Here is an 18,184-nt window from a genome sequence, read left to right on the forward strand (position 1 = left end):
AAATATACGTTTTGGCGTTATTAAATGTCCGACAGTAACTTAAATCACTGAGGATAACGTAATACAGTATAGCCTTCGTTATAGGGAACGTACCAAACCAATCAGCACATCGTTCCAACGGATCGATCACCCTTATTTCGGCGGGCAGCGGCTCGAACTCCACCACCGACTCCCTGCTGATGCGGTTCCTCTCCTCGTTTTCGCTGACGATGTACGCAGCTGCGTTGTTGTTCGCGATGTTCTGCATCTCACGGAGAGAGATTGGGCCATTGTTGTTGTCTTCGCTGACGTTGTTGTTGACCGGCTCCGAGAAGCCAGAGTCGGGCGGCTGCGAGCGTCTTGCATCTTGCAGGTGCGTCACGCTCGCCGTAAACAACTAAAAACAAAAAAAAAGTTTAAAGTCAGAATTAAATAATAAGTCCCAATTATCTTTGACCGAAACACACAGACAAGGAAAAGCTGCAAAATTATTATTTTATGTAAGGTGACAAATTTGCCCATAAAAATACATTTAAAATATCAAACTATATTGTTTTTATTTTTGTTTCACACAAAGGCATATTTCACGCCATATTTAAGCGATGCCAAATTAAATCGTGCGTGTGTCAATTATCTATCCTTTCGTCACATTAAATATAATCATTCAAATGAATTAAGTTAAATTATCGACGACATTAAATGCTACGAATAATAGCTTTAAAATAACTAACGTTTTAAATATATAAATCTCCAATAATAATTCAATAAAATTATCATAATAAAAATGACATCTGCGCACGCAGCTTTTGTTTCATTCGGAAAAATTCACTCTCATTAATTTTAAACGCGTCAAGAAGTGCAATTTAAAAAAAAAAGTATCGTTAACTATTAGTTAAAATTACTATAACGAAGGAATTCCATTTGGCCTTTTAAAATTAAATTGTTATATAAATATCATTACAATCACAGTCTGATTACTGCAGAGCAGTAAGAATTCTCATTGATTTATAACAATAAAAAGACTATGCGCGTCACGAGATTATTATGTCTACCACTTTATTAGAATTTTTAAAATTGATTAGGCCCTAGCTTTTTTTAATTTGCCAGGCCCAAGCAAACACAAAGCGTCCCTTAGCGACGTACAAGTATGCATGTTGCGTGCTCCAATCACAGGACTTGCTAGAACGTGCGGTTCTTTTAATTGGCCGTTCACTGGTCGCCGCAGTTTGGCCCTGCCTTAACGCGAAAAACAAATAAATTAACTTGGGACAACACATGACGTACCAACGCATACGCTTAGTTATAGAATGACAACACAACGTAAACACTAAACATACACATAGGCTATGACTACCTGATTGTCCGCTCCTTCGTTCGGCTGCACAAAAGAAAATAAACACTAAGTTAGTATTTTGAATAACAGTGAGAGTTAATTGCATGTATGGAATGAATTGACGGTAGATTGAATGAATGTTTAGACTGTCTTGTTGTTTATTTATATATTTTAGGTATTTATGTTCATTTATCAGCTTTCTTAGTACTCGTAACACAAGCTACGCCTGCTTTGACGATGTCTGTATTGTCGTAATATCTATATATATAAAAGCAAGTTGTGTTAGTTACACCATTTATAACTCAAGAACGGCTAGACCAATTTTTATAACCGCGGTACGAAGTTCGCCGGGACAGCTAGTATTTATATATATTCAATCTAACTTTTTTCTTTGCATCTTCCGTATCCTACCACGCACATTTTAAAAGTAGAGTAGAGCTTTTCGTAAGAGTTCATCTGCCGTACTATTACCGCCATGCTTATTTCTCGTGCGAAAACGAATGAAGTTTAGTTCAGATAAGTATTTAACGTGTAAAACCGTTGATAGCCTAGTGGATAAGGCTTCGGCTTGCCTTTCAGGGGGACCGAATTGGAACCCCAGCACGCTACTCTTACTTTACGGAGTTACGTGCGTTTTTAATTTAAGCAACTAAAATATCACTTGCTTTAACGGCGAAGGAAAGCCTCGTGAGGAAACCTGCGTGTCTGAGAGTTCTCCATAAAGATTTTAAAGGCGTGTGAGGTGTACCAATCCTAAACTGCAGCTAAACCCCCTTCTCCCCCTGAGAAGAGCCCTGTAGTGGGTCGGTAATGGGTCGATGATGAAGTCGATGTTAACATCGATCAAGGTATAGAACGATTTTAACGTTGTTGATGCTTGTTTCTGAATTAGAATCCTAATATTAAGAACCTCAGGATATGTCTAACGTAACAATCATTTAAAAATTATACTGCTGTAAGCTGTGGTAGTAAGACCACAGAACACTGGAGTTTAACTTCCGAGTGAATCAAGATATTCAAAACCTAAATAAAACAAACTTTTTTTAGGACACACTATTAATCATTCAAGTGCCTTCCATGCCGGCGCGTTCTTGTAATTATGATATAACGGCGATAATTGCATGACGTAAGTGTGAACTTCACCAAGGACTTTTTCATGCACGTTGCGTACGGAATTACTTATTTCACGCTGATGAATCGGTAGACTGTTTAATATGCTGCAGGTGTAGCTATAGCACATTACACTCTCTGTTCTGACGACCTTCATTGAACAATGGTGAGCGCTGCGGTCCTACAAGCGGGGGTCTTAGGTTCTTTCCGCGATAGGGGCAATTTCATAATATCTGAAATTTACTATGGTCTGGTTCTGTGGGAGGCTTCTGCCGTGGCGACAAACATGTGCCGCCTAATGATTTAGCGTTCGGGTAGAGTTTCGCAAAGAAACCAATACTATGGTTTCAATATAACTGCCGTAATAATGAAACAAACCTTCTCCAGATATTTTTCATTTGTCCGATACGATCACCGTACATACCTACATTACTTCTTCTTCGACTAAACGTTATCCACTAAGTGGACATTCTTTTTAATTCAGAAGGGATATAAGCCTAAGCCTAAGTTCGATATATTTCTAAACTAGCTGTTGCCCGCGTTCATCGTTAGAATTTATTACGATCTTTTACAAATCCCGTGGGAACTACTTAGTTATTTTCCAGGGATAAAAGTAGCCTATGTTACTCTCCGACTTTTTAACTAGTTACTTCTATGCCAAATTAAGTTGATAAAAAATATCAAGTTGATGGGTTGCTTAGTTGGGGCGTAAAGATAGGATAAACAAACAAATATACTCATTTTCGCATTCATAATATTAGTAATGATTGACAGTGTGCAACTGAGTATGAAGCGGTGATAGCGCAGTGGGTGTGGGTGGGTGGGTGTGGTGGAGCTCGACTCCACTTTCGCGGGGCCGAGTTAGAATTCCAGTACCTCTAACGTTTCTAAGCTATGTGCGTTTTAAGTAATTAAAAATATCACTTGCTTCGACGGTGAAGGAAAACATCGTGAGGAATCATCGTGCCTGACAGTTCTATATAATTTTCTCAAAGGTATGTGAAGTCCACCAATCCGCACTGGGCCAACGTGGTGGACTACGGCCTCAACCCCTCATTGTGGGAGGAGACCCGTGCCCTGTAGTGGGCCGGTGATGGGTCTATTTGATGAAGTGACTATACCATATACGGTTTACCGAGTCGGCGAGTATACAGATACCTTCAAGCGTAGATAAAGTCAAGGTGAGCTCGAGTCATCCTTCTGTACCTATTTGTTCTGTGATCGTGCTTCTACTAGGCTATTGTAGTGGTGCAGGAAACACCCCGCCATAGACACGGTACGATTGATTGCGATGAGTCAGTTTTCAAATTGGCTAGCACATAATGGAGCATTCAATGTTCACGGCCGTTTGATTCGTTTAAGCCACACCTTCAAAACGGCGAAACTATATTTTTTAGGGAGAATTAGGAGTTGTGGGGCGAGGTTTTTAATGGTATCAAATTAATGTTTTATGGCCTACTAGGTAACTAGGAATCTAGCGCATACAGTTTTATACATTATCTTATCTAAACACTTAATAGGTTAGCCAATCTATAAAATCTGAGTAACATTTGTCGTAAGATTTACCGACTAATTTCATACATTCGAAACAAGTGTGCCTAATTGAATAATGAATCATTTCGGTTCCTTAGAAAACATTCAATCCAATTATCGGTTATTAACCAAAATTGAGCGTTGACCATAAATTAAAATTTTATAAATTTTCCAATAGTGTTTATAAGTATTTATTTTTTTATTAATAAACAAAATTAAAATATTTTATTTCACGCCTAATATCCATATTACAAAAATTAAACCAAAAATACAGTAAGCAAAGATAAACAAATAAAGGACCGACCACGATAAAATCATACTTTTTGCTTGAAAATTATGTTTATTTTCGTCCCGTACTTTTATCCGTTTTCAAGCAATAAAGATTTTTAAATAAATAATATAAAAATAATTATTTAAAATTGCAAATTAAAAATTAATTATTTTTAATTTGCAATTTTAGTTAGTTTAGTTTGGCTGCTACACAAGACAAAGCTTTAAAATCCTAGAAACAATATTTCGGACGTTATTTTTGAACCCCGTGCCCTGAACACACCACTGTGCACTGGGTAAGTAATGTGTAAATTGAACGTCTTTAACTTGTCTCAATAAGCACGTAAAGACCTCTCACCGCACGCGAACCCGTCGCGTCGCCCGTGTGAATGGGGACAGCTGACTGTAACTTGTTACCTCATTTGTCTCTCGTTTGTAAGGTACGTAATTTCCGAGTTACGTGAAAATTATTATGAGTATTCATAAGAAAATAATAAGACATATAGTTCTTCATATTTTTGGTACATACGTCATTATGCATTAAAAACTGAAGGGTTAACAGTTTTTTTTTATTTCATTATAAGTTATGTTATCTCATTTGTATCTCGTTTGTTAAGTACGTAATTTCCGAAACACGTGTGTATTATAAGTATTCTTAAGAAAATTATACACGAACGATGTTTTTAAAGATATTCATGTTATAAGTGAGATGTTGATTTTTGATACATACGTCATTTTGCATTTAAAATTATAGGGATCAAAGTTTTTTTTATTATCAATCACAAGTTGAGCTTGATGTATGAGTAACACAATCGTAGAACACAATCGTAGAATCGACCTTAACTTTGAAGGGCTAACCAGTGACATGAAACCCATAAATACCCCTAGCGGCATATTTCCGGAAAGACCGGAAATCAAAAAAAAGTTAACTTAACTGCAATCTCACCTTCTGGTAAATGCAGTCTAAAATGGTAAAGGGATAACCTGTTAAGGGTATGGTATTATGTCAAAGGCTGCTTCGAAGCAGGCTGAGCTCTCATTTCTCACAAGATAGTGAATTTAAAGATTGTAAACTGTAAAATCATGTTGAAAAATAGCAATCTGCTGAGTTTCTTGCCGGCTCTTCTCGGTGGAATCTGCCTTCCGTACCGGTGTTAGAGTCACTACAAACAGACTGACTTGACGTTTCAGAAGTGCTTATAAACTGGGCCTACTTGAAACAAATGAATTTTGAATTTTCATATGGGTTTCCGCTAATCGGTTTCTACGCTACATCGTACCTCACTTCGCGGCACGGCTTTGACGGTAGGGTGGTAACTAGCCAAGGCAAAGCCTTCCACCAGACGAAATAAAATTCAGAAACTATAAATTCCCCAGTTGACGCTCTATTAAAAGACCACATCGCCCACCACTGCGTCAGGGAGAACGTCAAAAAAGCCGTATACATTAACATTAGAACAGTAATTTCATATAAAAATATTCTCGGGGCTCGAGAAAATAGAGGAGAAATAAAAATAAAAAGGTGTCAAATGGAAAATTGCCGTCGTCTATGGCAATTTAGTTGAAAAAAAAAACACCACAATGGCTCATCACGAAACTAGTTCAAGCATCGCCGCTAGGCTTTGCAGCTATTTCTCGTCGGCTACGAAACATTATGTACTTCCACAGACGTAAGATTTGTTATCGAAGTCACAGTACACCTAACATTTGAGCTTTTTAATTTTTTTTTTTAAATTAATTAAACAATTATTAATTGTAAAGTCAACATCTCCTGAGGACGCTCCGGTTTCGGAGCGAAACGTGCGTAGAGGGTACATTGCCGAGGATCTGTTTGATGTAGAGTATATGGATTGAAGAAATTATAAATTACAGTTATAAATTTTGTCGGCCGACTGGCGCAGTGGGCAGCGACTCTGCTTTCTGAGTCCATGGCCGTGGGTTCGATTCCCACAGCTGGAAAATGTTTGTGTGATGAGCATGAATGTTTTTCAGTGTCTGGGTGTTTATATGTATATTCTATGTATTTATGTTTATAATTCATAAACAAATATTCACCAGCCATCTTAGTACCCATAACACAAGCTACGCTTACTTTGGGGCTAGATGGCGATGTGTGTATTGTCGTATTTATTATTAAATTACACCATACAGATTACGTTGTCTAAAATGCTAACCGCTATACTAACGAGGCACTATGCATATATACATGGCAATGCAATAATACAAGTGAATTCGCGTTTCTGAAACGAATGGTTCCATCATCTTTTTGTGCACTCCGCTTTCAAGGTTGTTGATCCCAACACCAATTAGCAAATGAGCCTCTAAAAACAGACAAGATCAAAATAACAAGTGAAACCGGCGGCTCGTGGCAAAAAATTAAATGGCATGGCCTTTTAAGGAAGCCGCCGTTACACAACGGAGCAAAACATGAACAGTAGGCAATCATGGTGTTTGCACAATGGTATTAACGATTCAGGGGAACCATCGTGTGCCAAACAATGAAGTAGTAAACGTTTATATACAGATGCAATCTGCACACAATGAATGAATGCTCAATGGGACTAGCATTCAAGGAAAGTATATAAGATTACAGTTTATTTTATATTTATTGACACTTTTATTACGAGTCTCACACAGACGTAAAAAAAATTAATGTAATAACTATAACCACTCGAATAGATAGGTCTTTCTAGACTCGAGTAGCTTCTCGCGAAGCTGAATCTCGAATGGCGATTCTAGCTGTGTCACAAGTTACTGATAACTACCGGGATCGACGAAGAGCGTGTCAACGCTCTCCGAGAGGCAATACCTACTCATTAAAACAGGAAAAGATAAAGATTGAGGAAAACCTGGTACTTTTCTAATTTATATTTATTCAATTTCTGGGTATAACATTATAAACAGCGACCTCGATGTGTACACAGTCGGATTTTATTCATTACAATTTCTCGGTCGCCTACGGAGAATTTCACGTTCAATGCCAAAACTAAATTGAGCGGTTTACCTGTTATTGTATACAGAAAGTCGCAGTTTTGTATTACATTTACTGCTTGACAGACCTTCAAATTGTAAGGTTTAGATTTGGGAAGTAAGAACATACCTTATAAAAATGTAAAATTTTTAGATTATTTTATAATCTAAAAATTTTCTAAGTTACTTTGGTACATTAAAAAATATGTAATAAAAATAAACATTTGAATATATCAACGACTAACATACATTTTTACAGTTACATGAGCCGTGAAATGCTCACATTTTAATAATATTTGCTTTATAGAAAACTTTATAATTTTAAAGCAACGTACTTAATTTTTTTAACAGGAACATTATGCATTTCTCAGTTGATACACACGTGAATTCCCGGTGAAAATAGTATCAATATTAACGACATTGTTTTCGTGCCAAAATTATTCGCATAGCTGGGTGGACGTTGACGCTGCTGCCTCTTCGAGAGTTTAGCAAGTACCTACACTTACTTGCAAAGATTCCCAAAATTACACAAGTTAATTATAAACAACCCTGCGAAATTACGTTAAAATGCACTTTTGTAAATCGAAGTTGCAAATGTCATTTATCACAATAAGAGTACCAAGTGTGAGATTTTCTACGTCGCTTACCTTATTCGAACGCGTGAAACTTTACTATGATTTATATGGTATCGAAAGAGCGCCATCTAGTGACAGATGACAATTCCCTGGTATTGCAACTAGATGGCCCGGTTAGCGTGAACAGAATATCACAAATTTGGCACTCCGGCCAGGAAAATAGTCAAAAGAGCGTGTCTTTAAGTTTACTCGTAAGAATAAGATTGAAATATAAAGTAACTTTTTTAATGATTATTTTTTTTGTTTTTTGTTGTTTTAGATACTTCTTTTGGCGCGTTAGGGAAAAATGAAGAGAGTAAATTATAAATGATGAGAGTAAATAATAAAAAAACACACCGGCACAAAAAACCGACATCCTGAAGTTAGCTATAAGGCTTGACAATGTAAACTTTGAATTGTCATAGTCTGCGGGCTCATTCCGGTGATATATATATGTTGATTCAATTATTGTAGTTACAAAAATCTCAAATTTTAATGTTGAGTGTAACTTGGTTTTCCGATAACTAACTATCTATTAGTGTTCCAAATTTAATTATGTTTATTATGTCAATTTCTTTAATTATGTAGATTTTTTTTTGAGATATTTAAATAAACTATATTTAATTAGATAGTGCGTTATAATAATCTTTCATGTATGAAATATCTGTTTTCTATTCTAAGTGCCGTTTTTTCTACGAACGTAGAATAAGGCGAAAGGTTAACTTTTTGAAAAGATTTTTATTTTATTATGCTGAAGTAGAACTTCTAACGCGTGTACATAAGTGCACACACGTTTTTAATGATTATTTTGTACCAAAAAGCGAAAAGCATAGCTATCGTATTAAAGTGGAAAAGTTTATATAAAGTTGTCAATAATATCTATGCTTAGAACGTGCTAAGTCCACATAACTCTGTACTATGGCTAAGTTAAGCATTGGCTTAGTAATAGGTTGACTTTCAACGAAAGTAGATGCTAAAGTACTGTCTATTTAAGGGAATGTAATGCTTAGAACAGATGCTAAGCACTTGGCTTAAGCCATCGCTTAGCAACGACTATTTGTCTAGGCCTTAGAGACTTTATCTTAATTGTAACTAAATTGAACTTAAAGCATAAGTTTAAATTATATTACTCATAAGCCAAGTAAATAAGCAAGATCGTAATAGGTAATAATGCGTTATATGGATATATTTTATTTAATTATATTTATAGTGTCAAGAAAAGAATATAATATAAAAGGCATACGGGCGGTCGTGGGCGGGCCCCGAGTACCGCAAACGGGCTGGGCGGTTAATAAAGGAGGATTGCGACACTTGTGACGTCTATGTAGAGGTCAGGTTTCCACGGTCACAATACAAGAATTTTACGACAAAGGTTTGTGCACAACAATGAAAACCATTTTAATTTAATTCACCACAAATTATCTAAAGCCACAACATTAATTAGTTCTAATGGTATACAAATACGAGGACATTTTAAGGAGATACCTACTGAGCCGATGAGGTATAAAGTATTTGTAATAATGAAAATACTGAAAAGAAGCGCTGATAGCGCACTGGGTAGTAGCTCCACTTCACTTTCGGGGGGGCGATTATAATGTTCTCAATGGTGTGCGGAGTCCATCAATCCGCACTGGGCCAGTGTGATAGACAACGGCCTTAAACCCTTCTCATTGTGGGAGGAGACCCATGCTCTGTAGTGGGCCGGTTGATGTGAAGAATAAGATCAAAACTTTTAGAGGACACTGTATTCAAAGACGAAACACATTTGTTAGTACTAGAACTTTTTTTAACAGAGTATGTCCGGTTATGTAATGTAACCATGCTTATGTCTGCCGCTAAGCAGCGTTGCAACACTATGTCTGAAGGGCGTGTTTGCCGGTGTAATTGCAGGCAAATGGTGCATTACACCTACGCCTCTGGTTGATGAACACAGGGCTGCATGTTGCAGGACATTTTCCGTGCATGCCCTGTGAATTGTTGCCATATCTATGTCAGATGTTTATCCATCTACCAACAGGTGGGCCAAATGCTTGATCCGTGAATAATCACAAAAAAAGAAAAACTACGTGGTCTTAAACAGTACGTAGAGACACACGACCCTCTGCCTTTCTCATCCAGCCGCTTCCAGCTATCACCTTTTAAGATCACCTGTATAACAGGATGGAATTCTTCCCACACAGCGTTTTCCGTTCCGTGGTCTACACTGCAGAACACGTCTTAACCCATGGGAAGATGATTCCCCATGGGGGAAGATCATCAGCATCGGTTTTACGACAGACATGACTCGCGCACTGCCACCTCAACCGGCTTATTAATTGGGGCTATATCCCGATGACTTAGTTCTCATTACGAAATATGTCCTTCAGATAAACTCTTAACATAGCACGTTAGCCCGTTCCATAGCACGTTTGAGCGACTTTTATATTTGTTGATAAGGCCGACTTGTACCATCTAAGACTGGCGTCCTAAAATTTCTATATATTGTCAAGGAGGTATACGGAAGCAGACCGCTGATGTGACCATTGCGTAGACGGTCACTCCGTGTTAAGTTCAACACCTACCGCAGCATTTTCATAGCCTTGGATCTTATTTCTTGCACAGAACTTTTCAAGGCCAACTTTCAATATTTCAATAGGAATCCTGTCAAAGTTAAAATGGTACGTGTAAAATGAAAGCAATAATATTCCTTCATTTCCAGCTCACTTCATGTTTTCTGGCGATCATGTTCTGCAGTCTGCACATACGTATCAAGTCGTATTCAAAATAATTTACATTCATAAGTAAACGAAATTCCGTACACCATTAGTCAGACTGAGAGAGATAAGAATGTTTATAAATAGAGAGATCTCATTGCAATCATATTCGCAGTACAGGCGACCGCGCCAGCTAGACCATCGTCAACGTTCCATCAGTGATGTGATTCTTTTTTTTTACCAATCGTTCTTAAATAGAGTGCGAAAATTTTTAAAGCAGCGTTGAACTGTGTAATATTTTGCTTACTTCTCTTTCACCGACACGAGAATCTTCAGTACTGACTGTCTCTACAGTAATGTAGATACGTAGAACGGTTGTTAGTAAATGGGCTTATAAGTCAGGGATGCGTACAACAGACGAGAATTTTTAAATTCGGATACCGGCCCAGTTAACGAAGAATGAAAAGAGAGAAACACACTCTTTGAAACTCCCATCTAACGTTCAGTATAGCCATCTACCGTATAAACTATTGAATTGATCTTAAGGAAATTAAAATTTGCAACACGGGAGACTGGTAACACGGGAGATCATCTCAAGCTCCCGGGAAATCAGGAATTCTAGACAGACGGAGTCAAGGACATCCGCTTTAATCTATAATAAATTAAATGAGTTCTTAACAGTATTTTTTAAAACTTTGCTTTTATAACTAGAAAAGAAATAACAAAAACATACCCTCTATAACTAGTGTAGAGAGTATGTTTTTCTTTCTGACTTTGACCTGATAGAATAAATAATTAACATATTATAATTAATTGAACAGATTTTAAGGTGCTGGAAAATAGGCGTAAGCGGTCCCGTGGATTTCATTTCATTTCGGTTCAAATCGAAATTTCATCGACGACAAAGTCGCGGGCAACTGCTAGTAATGTGTATTTATACAAATATCAAGTACCAACATGCTAAGATAAGAAAATTCGCAGACTAATGATATTAACGTAAAATAGCATTAATTACCATCGTATACTTTATAGTATCACTAGTCATAAAGTAGTGACGCGGGTTGCTCCGTCCCGTGCGCGGGCGCATCGCTGACTCACACACTATACTTACGGACCACGTGTTCCCTTTCAAGTGTTTTAATGGCTTACATATCATATGATTATCATAACATTAATCAAATGCTTCGATTTTTTAACACGCTTTGCGAAAATGGGTGTTTTAGGATTATTAAACGCTACATTTACATCGTAGCGCTCAAGCGGGTGGATCGACTTTATTCCGCATTTAGCATACCTACTTATTTTATACGGGGCGGTCCAAACCCTTAAATGGTTGTGTGCCAAGCACCATAATATTGTAGGTAAGTATACAAAAATAAATTCGGAATACTTACAAATAAATACAGATAACTAACAAAAACACTCATTTAATCCTATTACCGCGTATATTATACTAGCTGTTGCCCGCGACTTCGTCTGCGTTTGTTTTTTGATGTGGCATTAAATTGCTGCTGTCCGCTGAGGAGTTCTGTCGTCTATCTCCAACCACAGTTTGGGCACACAATTAAACACATATACCTGTATAGTACAAAAATAATTATTTAAATCGGTTCTAATTTGTCGGAGTTATGATGTTAAATCGTCAAACACTCATCCCCTCTCCCAAAGGAACCGAGCTTAATGACGGGATAAAAAGTATCCTATATTACTTCTAACACTTCCAAGAATCTATATATATCATATTTACATTCTCCGTGGAAAAATACATGGTCATACCAATTTTTATGACAATCGGTTGAACGGGGCGGAAGTCGATACTTGACAGCTCCGCCTGGTGGGGAGTTACATCAATGGACATAGCATGTTCGTTTTCTCCGAGGAAAAATACATGGTCATACCAATTTTTATGACAATCGGTTGAACGGGGCGGAAGTCGATACTTGACAGCGCCGCCTGGTGGGGAGTTACATCAATGGACATAGCATGTTCGTTTTCTCCGTGGAAAAATACATGGTCATACCAATTTTTATGGCAATCGGTTGAACGGGGCGGAAGTCGATACTTGACAGCGCCGCCTGGTGGGGAGTTACATCAATGGACATAGCATGTTCGTTTTCTCCGTGGAAAAATACATGGTCATACCAATTTTTATGACAATCGGTTGAACGGGGCGGAAGTCGATACATGACAGCGCCGCCTGGTGGGGAGTTACATCAATGGACATAGCATGTTCGTTTTCTCCGTGGAAAAATACATGGTCATACCAATTTTTATGGCAATCGGTTGAACGGGGCGGAAGTCGATACTTGACAGCGCCGCCTGGTGGGGAGTTACATCAATGGACATAGCATGTTCGTTTTCTCCGTGGAAAAATACATGGTCATACCAATTTTTATGACAATCGGTTGAACGGGGCGGAAGTCGATACTTGACAGCGCCGCCTGGTGGGGAGTTACATCAATGGGCATAGCATATAAACCTTCTCCGTGAAAAAATACATAAGCATACCAATTTTCATAATGATCGGTCAAATAGTTTCTGAGTTTATCGATGACATATATACAAACATCCTCTTTTATATATATAGATTTTGGATGGCAAAGTGTCATTTCTCTACGAGTCTATAGAATAAGCAATTCTAAAATTCTCTTTGGTTCGGTCGGGTAATCCCCAGAATGGATGTTTTACGTCTTCAGTGAATTTTCTTAGTTATCTCGCCCTCGGGGTAACATCATCAATATCCGCACCGAGTGCTTCTTAATGCTGGCTGAGTTATCTATTAACGTCTAACGCAAATCGTACTATACCTAGGCATACTTTGTAACCCAAGCCCCGCTGATGTTTTGATTATTCATTATCCACCAAAACAAATATTTTGTGGAAATTTAAAGCAAATCTACTGGGTAAACAAACTTATGTATCTATTTATTGTTATAATTAGGTGGAATACGAGACGTGATAAGAATACTTTGTAACCCGGACCTCGCAGCTGCAATCCACCTCGTGAGCGCGTCTGAACAACGCAATTACGGGTAAAGACGGGGGTTCTAAAAGCCCCTAGCCGTTGAGTTCTACTGAGGGGCTTGCCATGCTAGGAATGTAAGAATTATTATGAGCGTTATATTAACAATTGTAAGTATTATTTCATATAAGTTAACGTCTTCTTTAATTTCCTAATCAATAGGAAGGTGACTTCGCCCTAGCTATGCTTTTAACTTCATTGATTGTCTGGAAGATGATCGCTTTTTAGCAATAATTAAATAATTGTAAATAAGGCAGGCGAATTTTACACACTGTGTGAGGAATTTTTGCCCATTCTCATTCTGTACTTCCGTGATTAAATATATGTATACCAACAGTCTATGGTAAGATTCACAATGTTTTTTTTTTTTAATTCCTAGAAAACGAATGGCTCGTACAGGAACTTCAACTGAAAAGAAAAGGCTGACTGATGATGACGTGGACACATCCTGGTAAGTAGAGACATGGATTATAAATATTTTTTTTTATATTATGAGCTATATCGATCGAGATCGAGACGCAACTATCTACATTATTTACTCGAACACAGCTCTCATATGGCCAAGTGACAAGTCGCATTGAATAGGCATGATTATCATAAATGCTTTATTATAACTTTACACGGCCCTTGGAGAGAACGAGAGCAGCGGAAATACAAATCAGTTAAACTGGCAAATCCTGCAAAGCCTACCCCCAATAACATCCAAGTTTCTTTCGAAAAGACACAAGACCAAACGACTTGGCATTGTCAACAGAAAATGTCATAAATGGTCACGACCCTAAGTTATTAGGTACAGCGGAACGCAAGAAGAATGATTGTATTATTTGCAAAGCACGTATTGTAAATGAAGCCAGTGTTGTACACGAGTAAAGTTAAATGGCACGAAACTTTGAGCGAAAGCGTTTGCCAACAACTTTGTAATTGAATATCAAATAACCAATTTCTGAAACTCAGAGTGGATTGCCTTTGTGATGGGGGAGAAAGAGCAAAATAAATAAATTCTACAGAAATACAACAGTTATATCGATAAACATAGTAGGTTTAATTACTTGGATTCAACAGATCGGTTATGTTACTAACGATTTTTACACTCAAAACTTTTTCGTATTTGTAAACCAAGCCAGAAGAAATGTTATGACCGTACCGCCTGTATACTTGAAAACTATATGTACTACAGAAGGTGTGAAAATAAAAAAGCCACAATGCATGATTTTTAATTGTTATTTTTAGACATAAAATATCACTCCTTATAAAGGTAGAGTAATGTTATGATCAAGACAATCTTATATGCAGATAAGCTTTGACCTTTGCAGTATTTTATCTAGTCGCATAGTTTCAAACATCGTGGACAATTCAAATTACGGGACATCTAACTTATAAACGTAACACCTAAGACCTTAGACGTGGCCTTTATATCATTAAGTTACAACCAACCCTTGGTTAAGACGGTTTAGTGATATAATAGCATATTACATTTGAATTTGTACAGTGGCACAGAATGATTTGCAAGTTTCGGTAGTTGGTCGATTCAACAGCGTCAGCGGCCTTGAGATTTTTTCCTCCGCGTAGGCAGGTAAGACGCACGGAGTGACCTGCCTCAATGGCCAATGCTAAAGATAAGCGAACGCCTTATCTCACATGACTGTTTATCTGTTGATTTACATGAGTTTGTCAAGGTTCGTTTGTACAAATATTTGCATTTATTTTGTACGTCTACATCTAGATCCGATTAGATTTTCATCCGTAGCAATCCCTATATATGACAGGGGTGGAGATTTAAAAGTCTTAAATATCTAATGTCTGAGAATATTCGACGAGTCCGCAGTGCTTAAGGGTGCGAACAATCTATGTTATACGTAATACTTTAAAACCGAACGTCTCATTAAGCCTTCCACTCAACGATTTTTATCAGATTTTAATAATAACCGAACACTGAAATGAATTATGCCAATTTTCTTTCTCCGAATTGAGATACCTGACAATATTAACTCCAATTACGGTGGTACACCATCGCAATTCGGACTTCATGAACCATAAATAAAATCGCTTGGCCACATTAGCCTTTAGACCAACTAGTTAGTTGTTCAACTACGTATAAGAAAAATTTTATAACAGTAGGAAAAAGTGTTTCGATAAAGGTAGGTATATAACATATAAAATATATATATGGTATGGTGGTATGCTATAACGAATAGTTGTCTGTTTGTTATCTACATTGGGTTCGTCCATTGCTTACATAGATCAGGATGACCAGAGGATATCTTTCTTTTTGTCTCGAAAAAAAACTTTTGTAACACTGTTTTGGTGTGACGGATGTATCTCTCCCGAGAGATCTTTAAAAAACGAAAAAACGCGGACGAAGTCACGGGCTAACAGCTTGTTAGAATATATCATGACAAAGGCTCTTTAAACTTGGAGATCTGAGCCTGCCCATGCATTAATCGCAGGGATACGCTTGCCATATGTTATGGTTCCAAAAAAGCTACCTTGTTTTTTTTATCAAGATACATAAGATTGTCTTGCTAATAAAAATTACTTGTTTTGTATGCAGTAACAACCCATGCCTATATAGGTGAACTAAGAAAAGAGCCCTTTTTAATTTCAAATTTTTTTTCGGCTTTAAATGCGTTATAAAAGATCGATCGACTAAAAACCAATATGTTTTCAGTAATTAGGTAAACCGTATTTACCTCTGGTGAACCGTTTAGTCAGCGAACTCAGATAAAGCAGTTCGTTAGCCGTCTGTCTTCTGGCTTGCTTTACAAATATGTATCTACTACGCGACTTCGTCCGCTTATAAGTAAACCTTAAAAGATAGACATGTGCTGTGGCGGACTTTTTGTAGAACTTTTAATGGGAAACATCTTTGTCATACATGATTTGATCGAAACTTGAACCGTTTACGCAGCGCACGCAGCGGAAGCTCAGAAAAGGGGAAAAATCCCGTTTTTGAAACATTCTTCATTGGTGCGTTGCTCCTATAGGGCTTAGTGTGATGATATATGATATAGCCTGCAGCTTTCCTTGATAAATGGGCTATCCAACACTGAAAGATTTTTTCAAATTAGACACATGTTCAAAATCTATATATTCAGCTTTATATATTAGTACAAGAATATTTAGGGCCGAAATCTTATTCTTACTGAAAAGAAATATAGCCTATGTTTAAAAGTGAGAATTTAGTTTTGTATAAAATAAATAATTTTTAATCAGATTAATAATTTTAGGTTTTATCCTTTATATAGAATATAAACATCATAATCATCATCAAACCGACTACAGGCCACGGGTCCCGTCTCAGAATGAGAAGTGTTAAGTGAAGTTAGGCCCCAGTCCACAACAATGGCCAAATGTGGATTGGTAGCCTTTACAAGCCTTTGGGAACAGATAAACTTACGCAAAACTTAACATTCCCTCTTTATAATATTAGTATAGAAGTATAGATATGGAAAGTTGATAGTGAAGATGTTACACATACAACAAGGATGCGCACGTGAAAATAGAATATGACGTCGAATAGCATAAATCTCTCTAGAAAACGCAGCGAAGATACATTGCAAGGCGCAGTGGTGACATGGCGCGATATCTACGCTCTTTGTGTTTGCCCACTCGTTGGCAGTGCCTTGGAATAATACATCGCTGGGTCAACAGCGAGATATTGTTCCCATGCATTAGTTGAAGTAGTAATGGGGAGGCTGGGAGCGATATAGCAGTGGGTGGGCCGCGACTGGGACGGGAGGTCTAAGATCGCTAGCTCTGGGCGTTTTGCCAACACGGAGCGCCACTGCGACGTCTGTCAGCACAATAATAAATGTGCGTTAAGATATACTTTATGTTAATCACTTAAGATTCATTTTAGCTCGGATTTGTGGTATTGGAAGCGTTTTTTTTGTTGTATGAATGTCTCGCGCGTAGTCTAGGGTTTTAATGTCAACCATCTCAAAGAAGAACAAGAAGGAATTTGGGAAACAATGCTGAGTGTAGGTACGATTATGACGCTGATTTTCTGGCGCCGACATAAAACGGTTGCAATCTATTCTGGTCTCCCGACGCAAAAAGGAAGGTGTCTGCATTGTCTATTTTGTCATAAAGTTTCGATCCTCGGTAAGACAAATTTGGGAATTTATAAATTTTGACCAGGTGGGAGCCTTTGGCCGTGGCTAGTTATCCTGCCGACAAAGACGTATCGCCGTTGCGATAAGTTGTTCTGCGTGCAACCGATTGAGGGCATATCTTAACAGATTAAGCCCGCTACCATCTCATACTGCATAAAAAGCAATAACTACGTGGACTGGCAGTTAAGGTCTGTCTTGTAGTGGAAAAAAAAACAAAAAATCAAGATTCTGCGGATATTAAGGGTTCTTATATTTTCACTTAAAAGAACTAAAGCGTAGAAACGCAGAAGCGGCGATAGCCCAGTAGAACTTCGACTTCACTTTTGAGGGTCGAGTTCTAATCCCAGCACGCACCTCTACCTTTGCTAAGTTATATGCGTTTTAAGAAGGAAAACATCGTGAAGAAACCCGCATGCCTGAGAGTTCTCCATAATGTTCTCAAAGGTGTGAAGAGCCCACCAATTCGCACTGGGCCATTGTGGTGGACTACGGCCTTATTGAGAAGGGGTCATTGTGCGAGGAGAATAAATCGTTTTCTAAAGCAA

General features: G+C 37.7%; 1 protein-coding gene across 4 annotated transcripts in view; it reads right to left on the bottom strand.

Moving 5' to 3' along the window:
* The window catches only part of LOC120629612, a 64,246-nt gene that overhangs the window by 30,780 nt on the left and 15,282 nt on the right, over positions 1–18,184 (bottom strand). For 3 of the 4 annotated variants that reach the window (XM_039898597.1, XM_039898598.1, XM_039898596.1), the window contains exons 3-4: positions 1,334–1,357; positions 94–376 (exon numbers count right to left, since the gene is read on the bottom strand). In XM_039898597.1, coding sequence (XP_039754531.1) covers positions 94–376; positions 1,334–1,357 — 307 coding nt within the window. The remainder of the gene's footprint in view (positions 1–93; positions 377–1,333; positions 1,358–18,184) is intronic. The other variant, XM_039898599.1, reaches the window with a different exon arrangement.

This window comes from Pararge aegeria, chromosome 14, assembly GCF_905163445.1.
Source record: "Pararge aegeria chromosome 14, ilParAegt1.1, whole genome shotgun sequence".
In the NCBI taxonomy this organism is placed as follows: Eukaryota; Metazoa; Arthropoda; class Insecta; order Lepidoptera; family Nymphalidae; genus Pararge; species Pararge aegeria.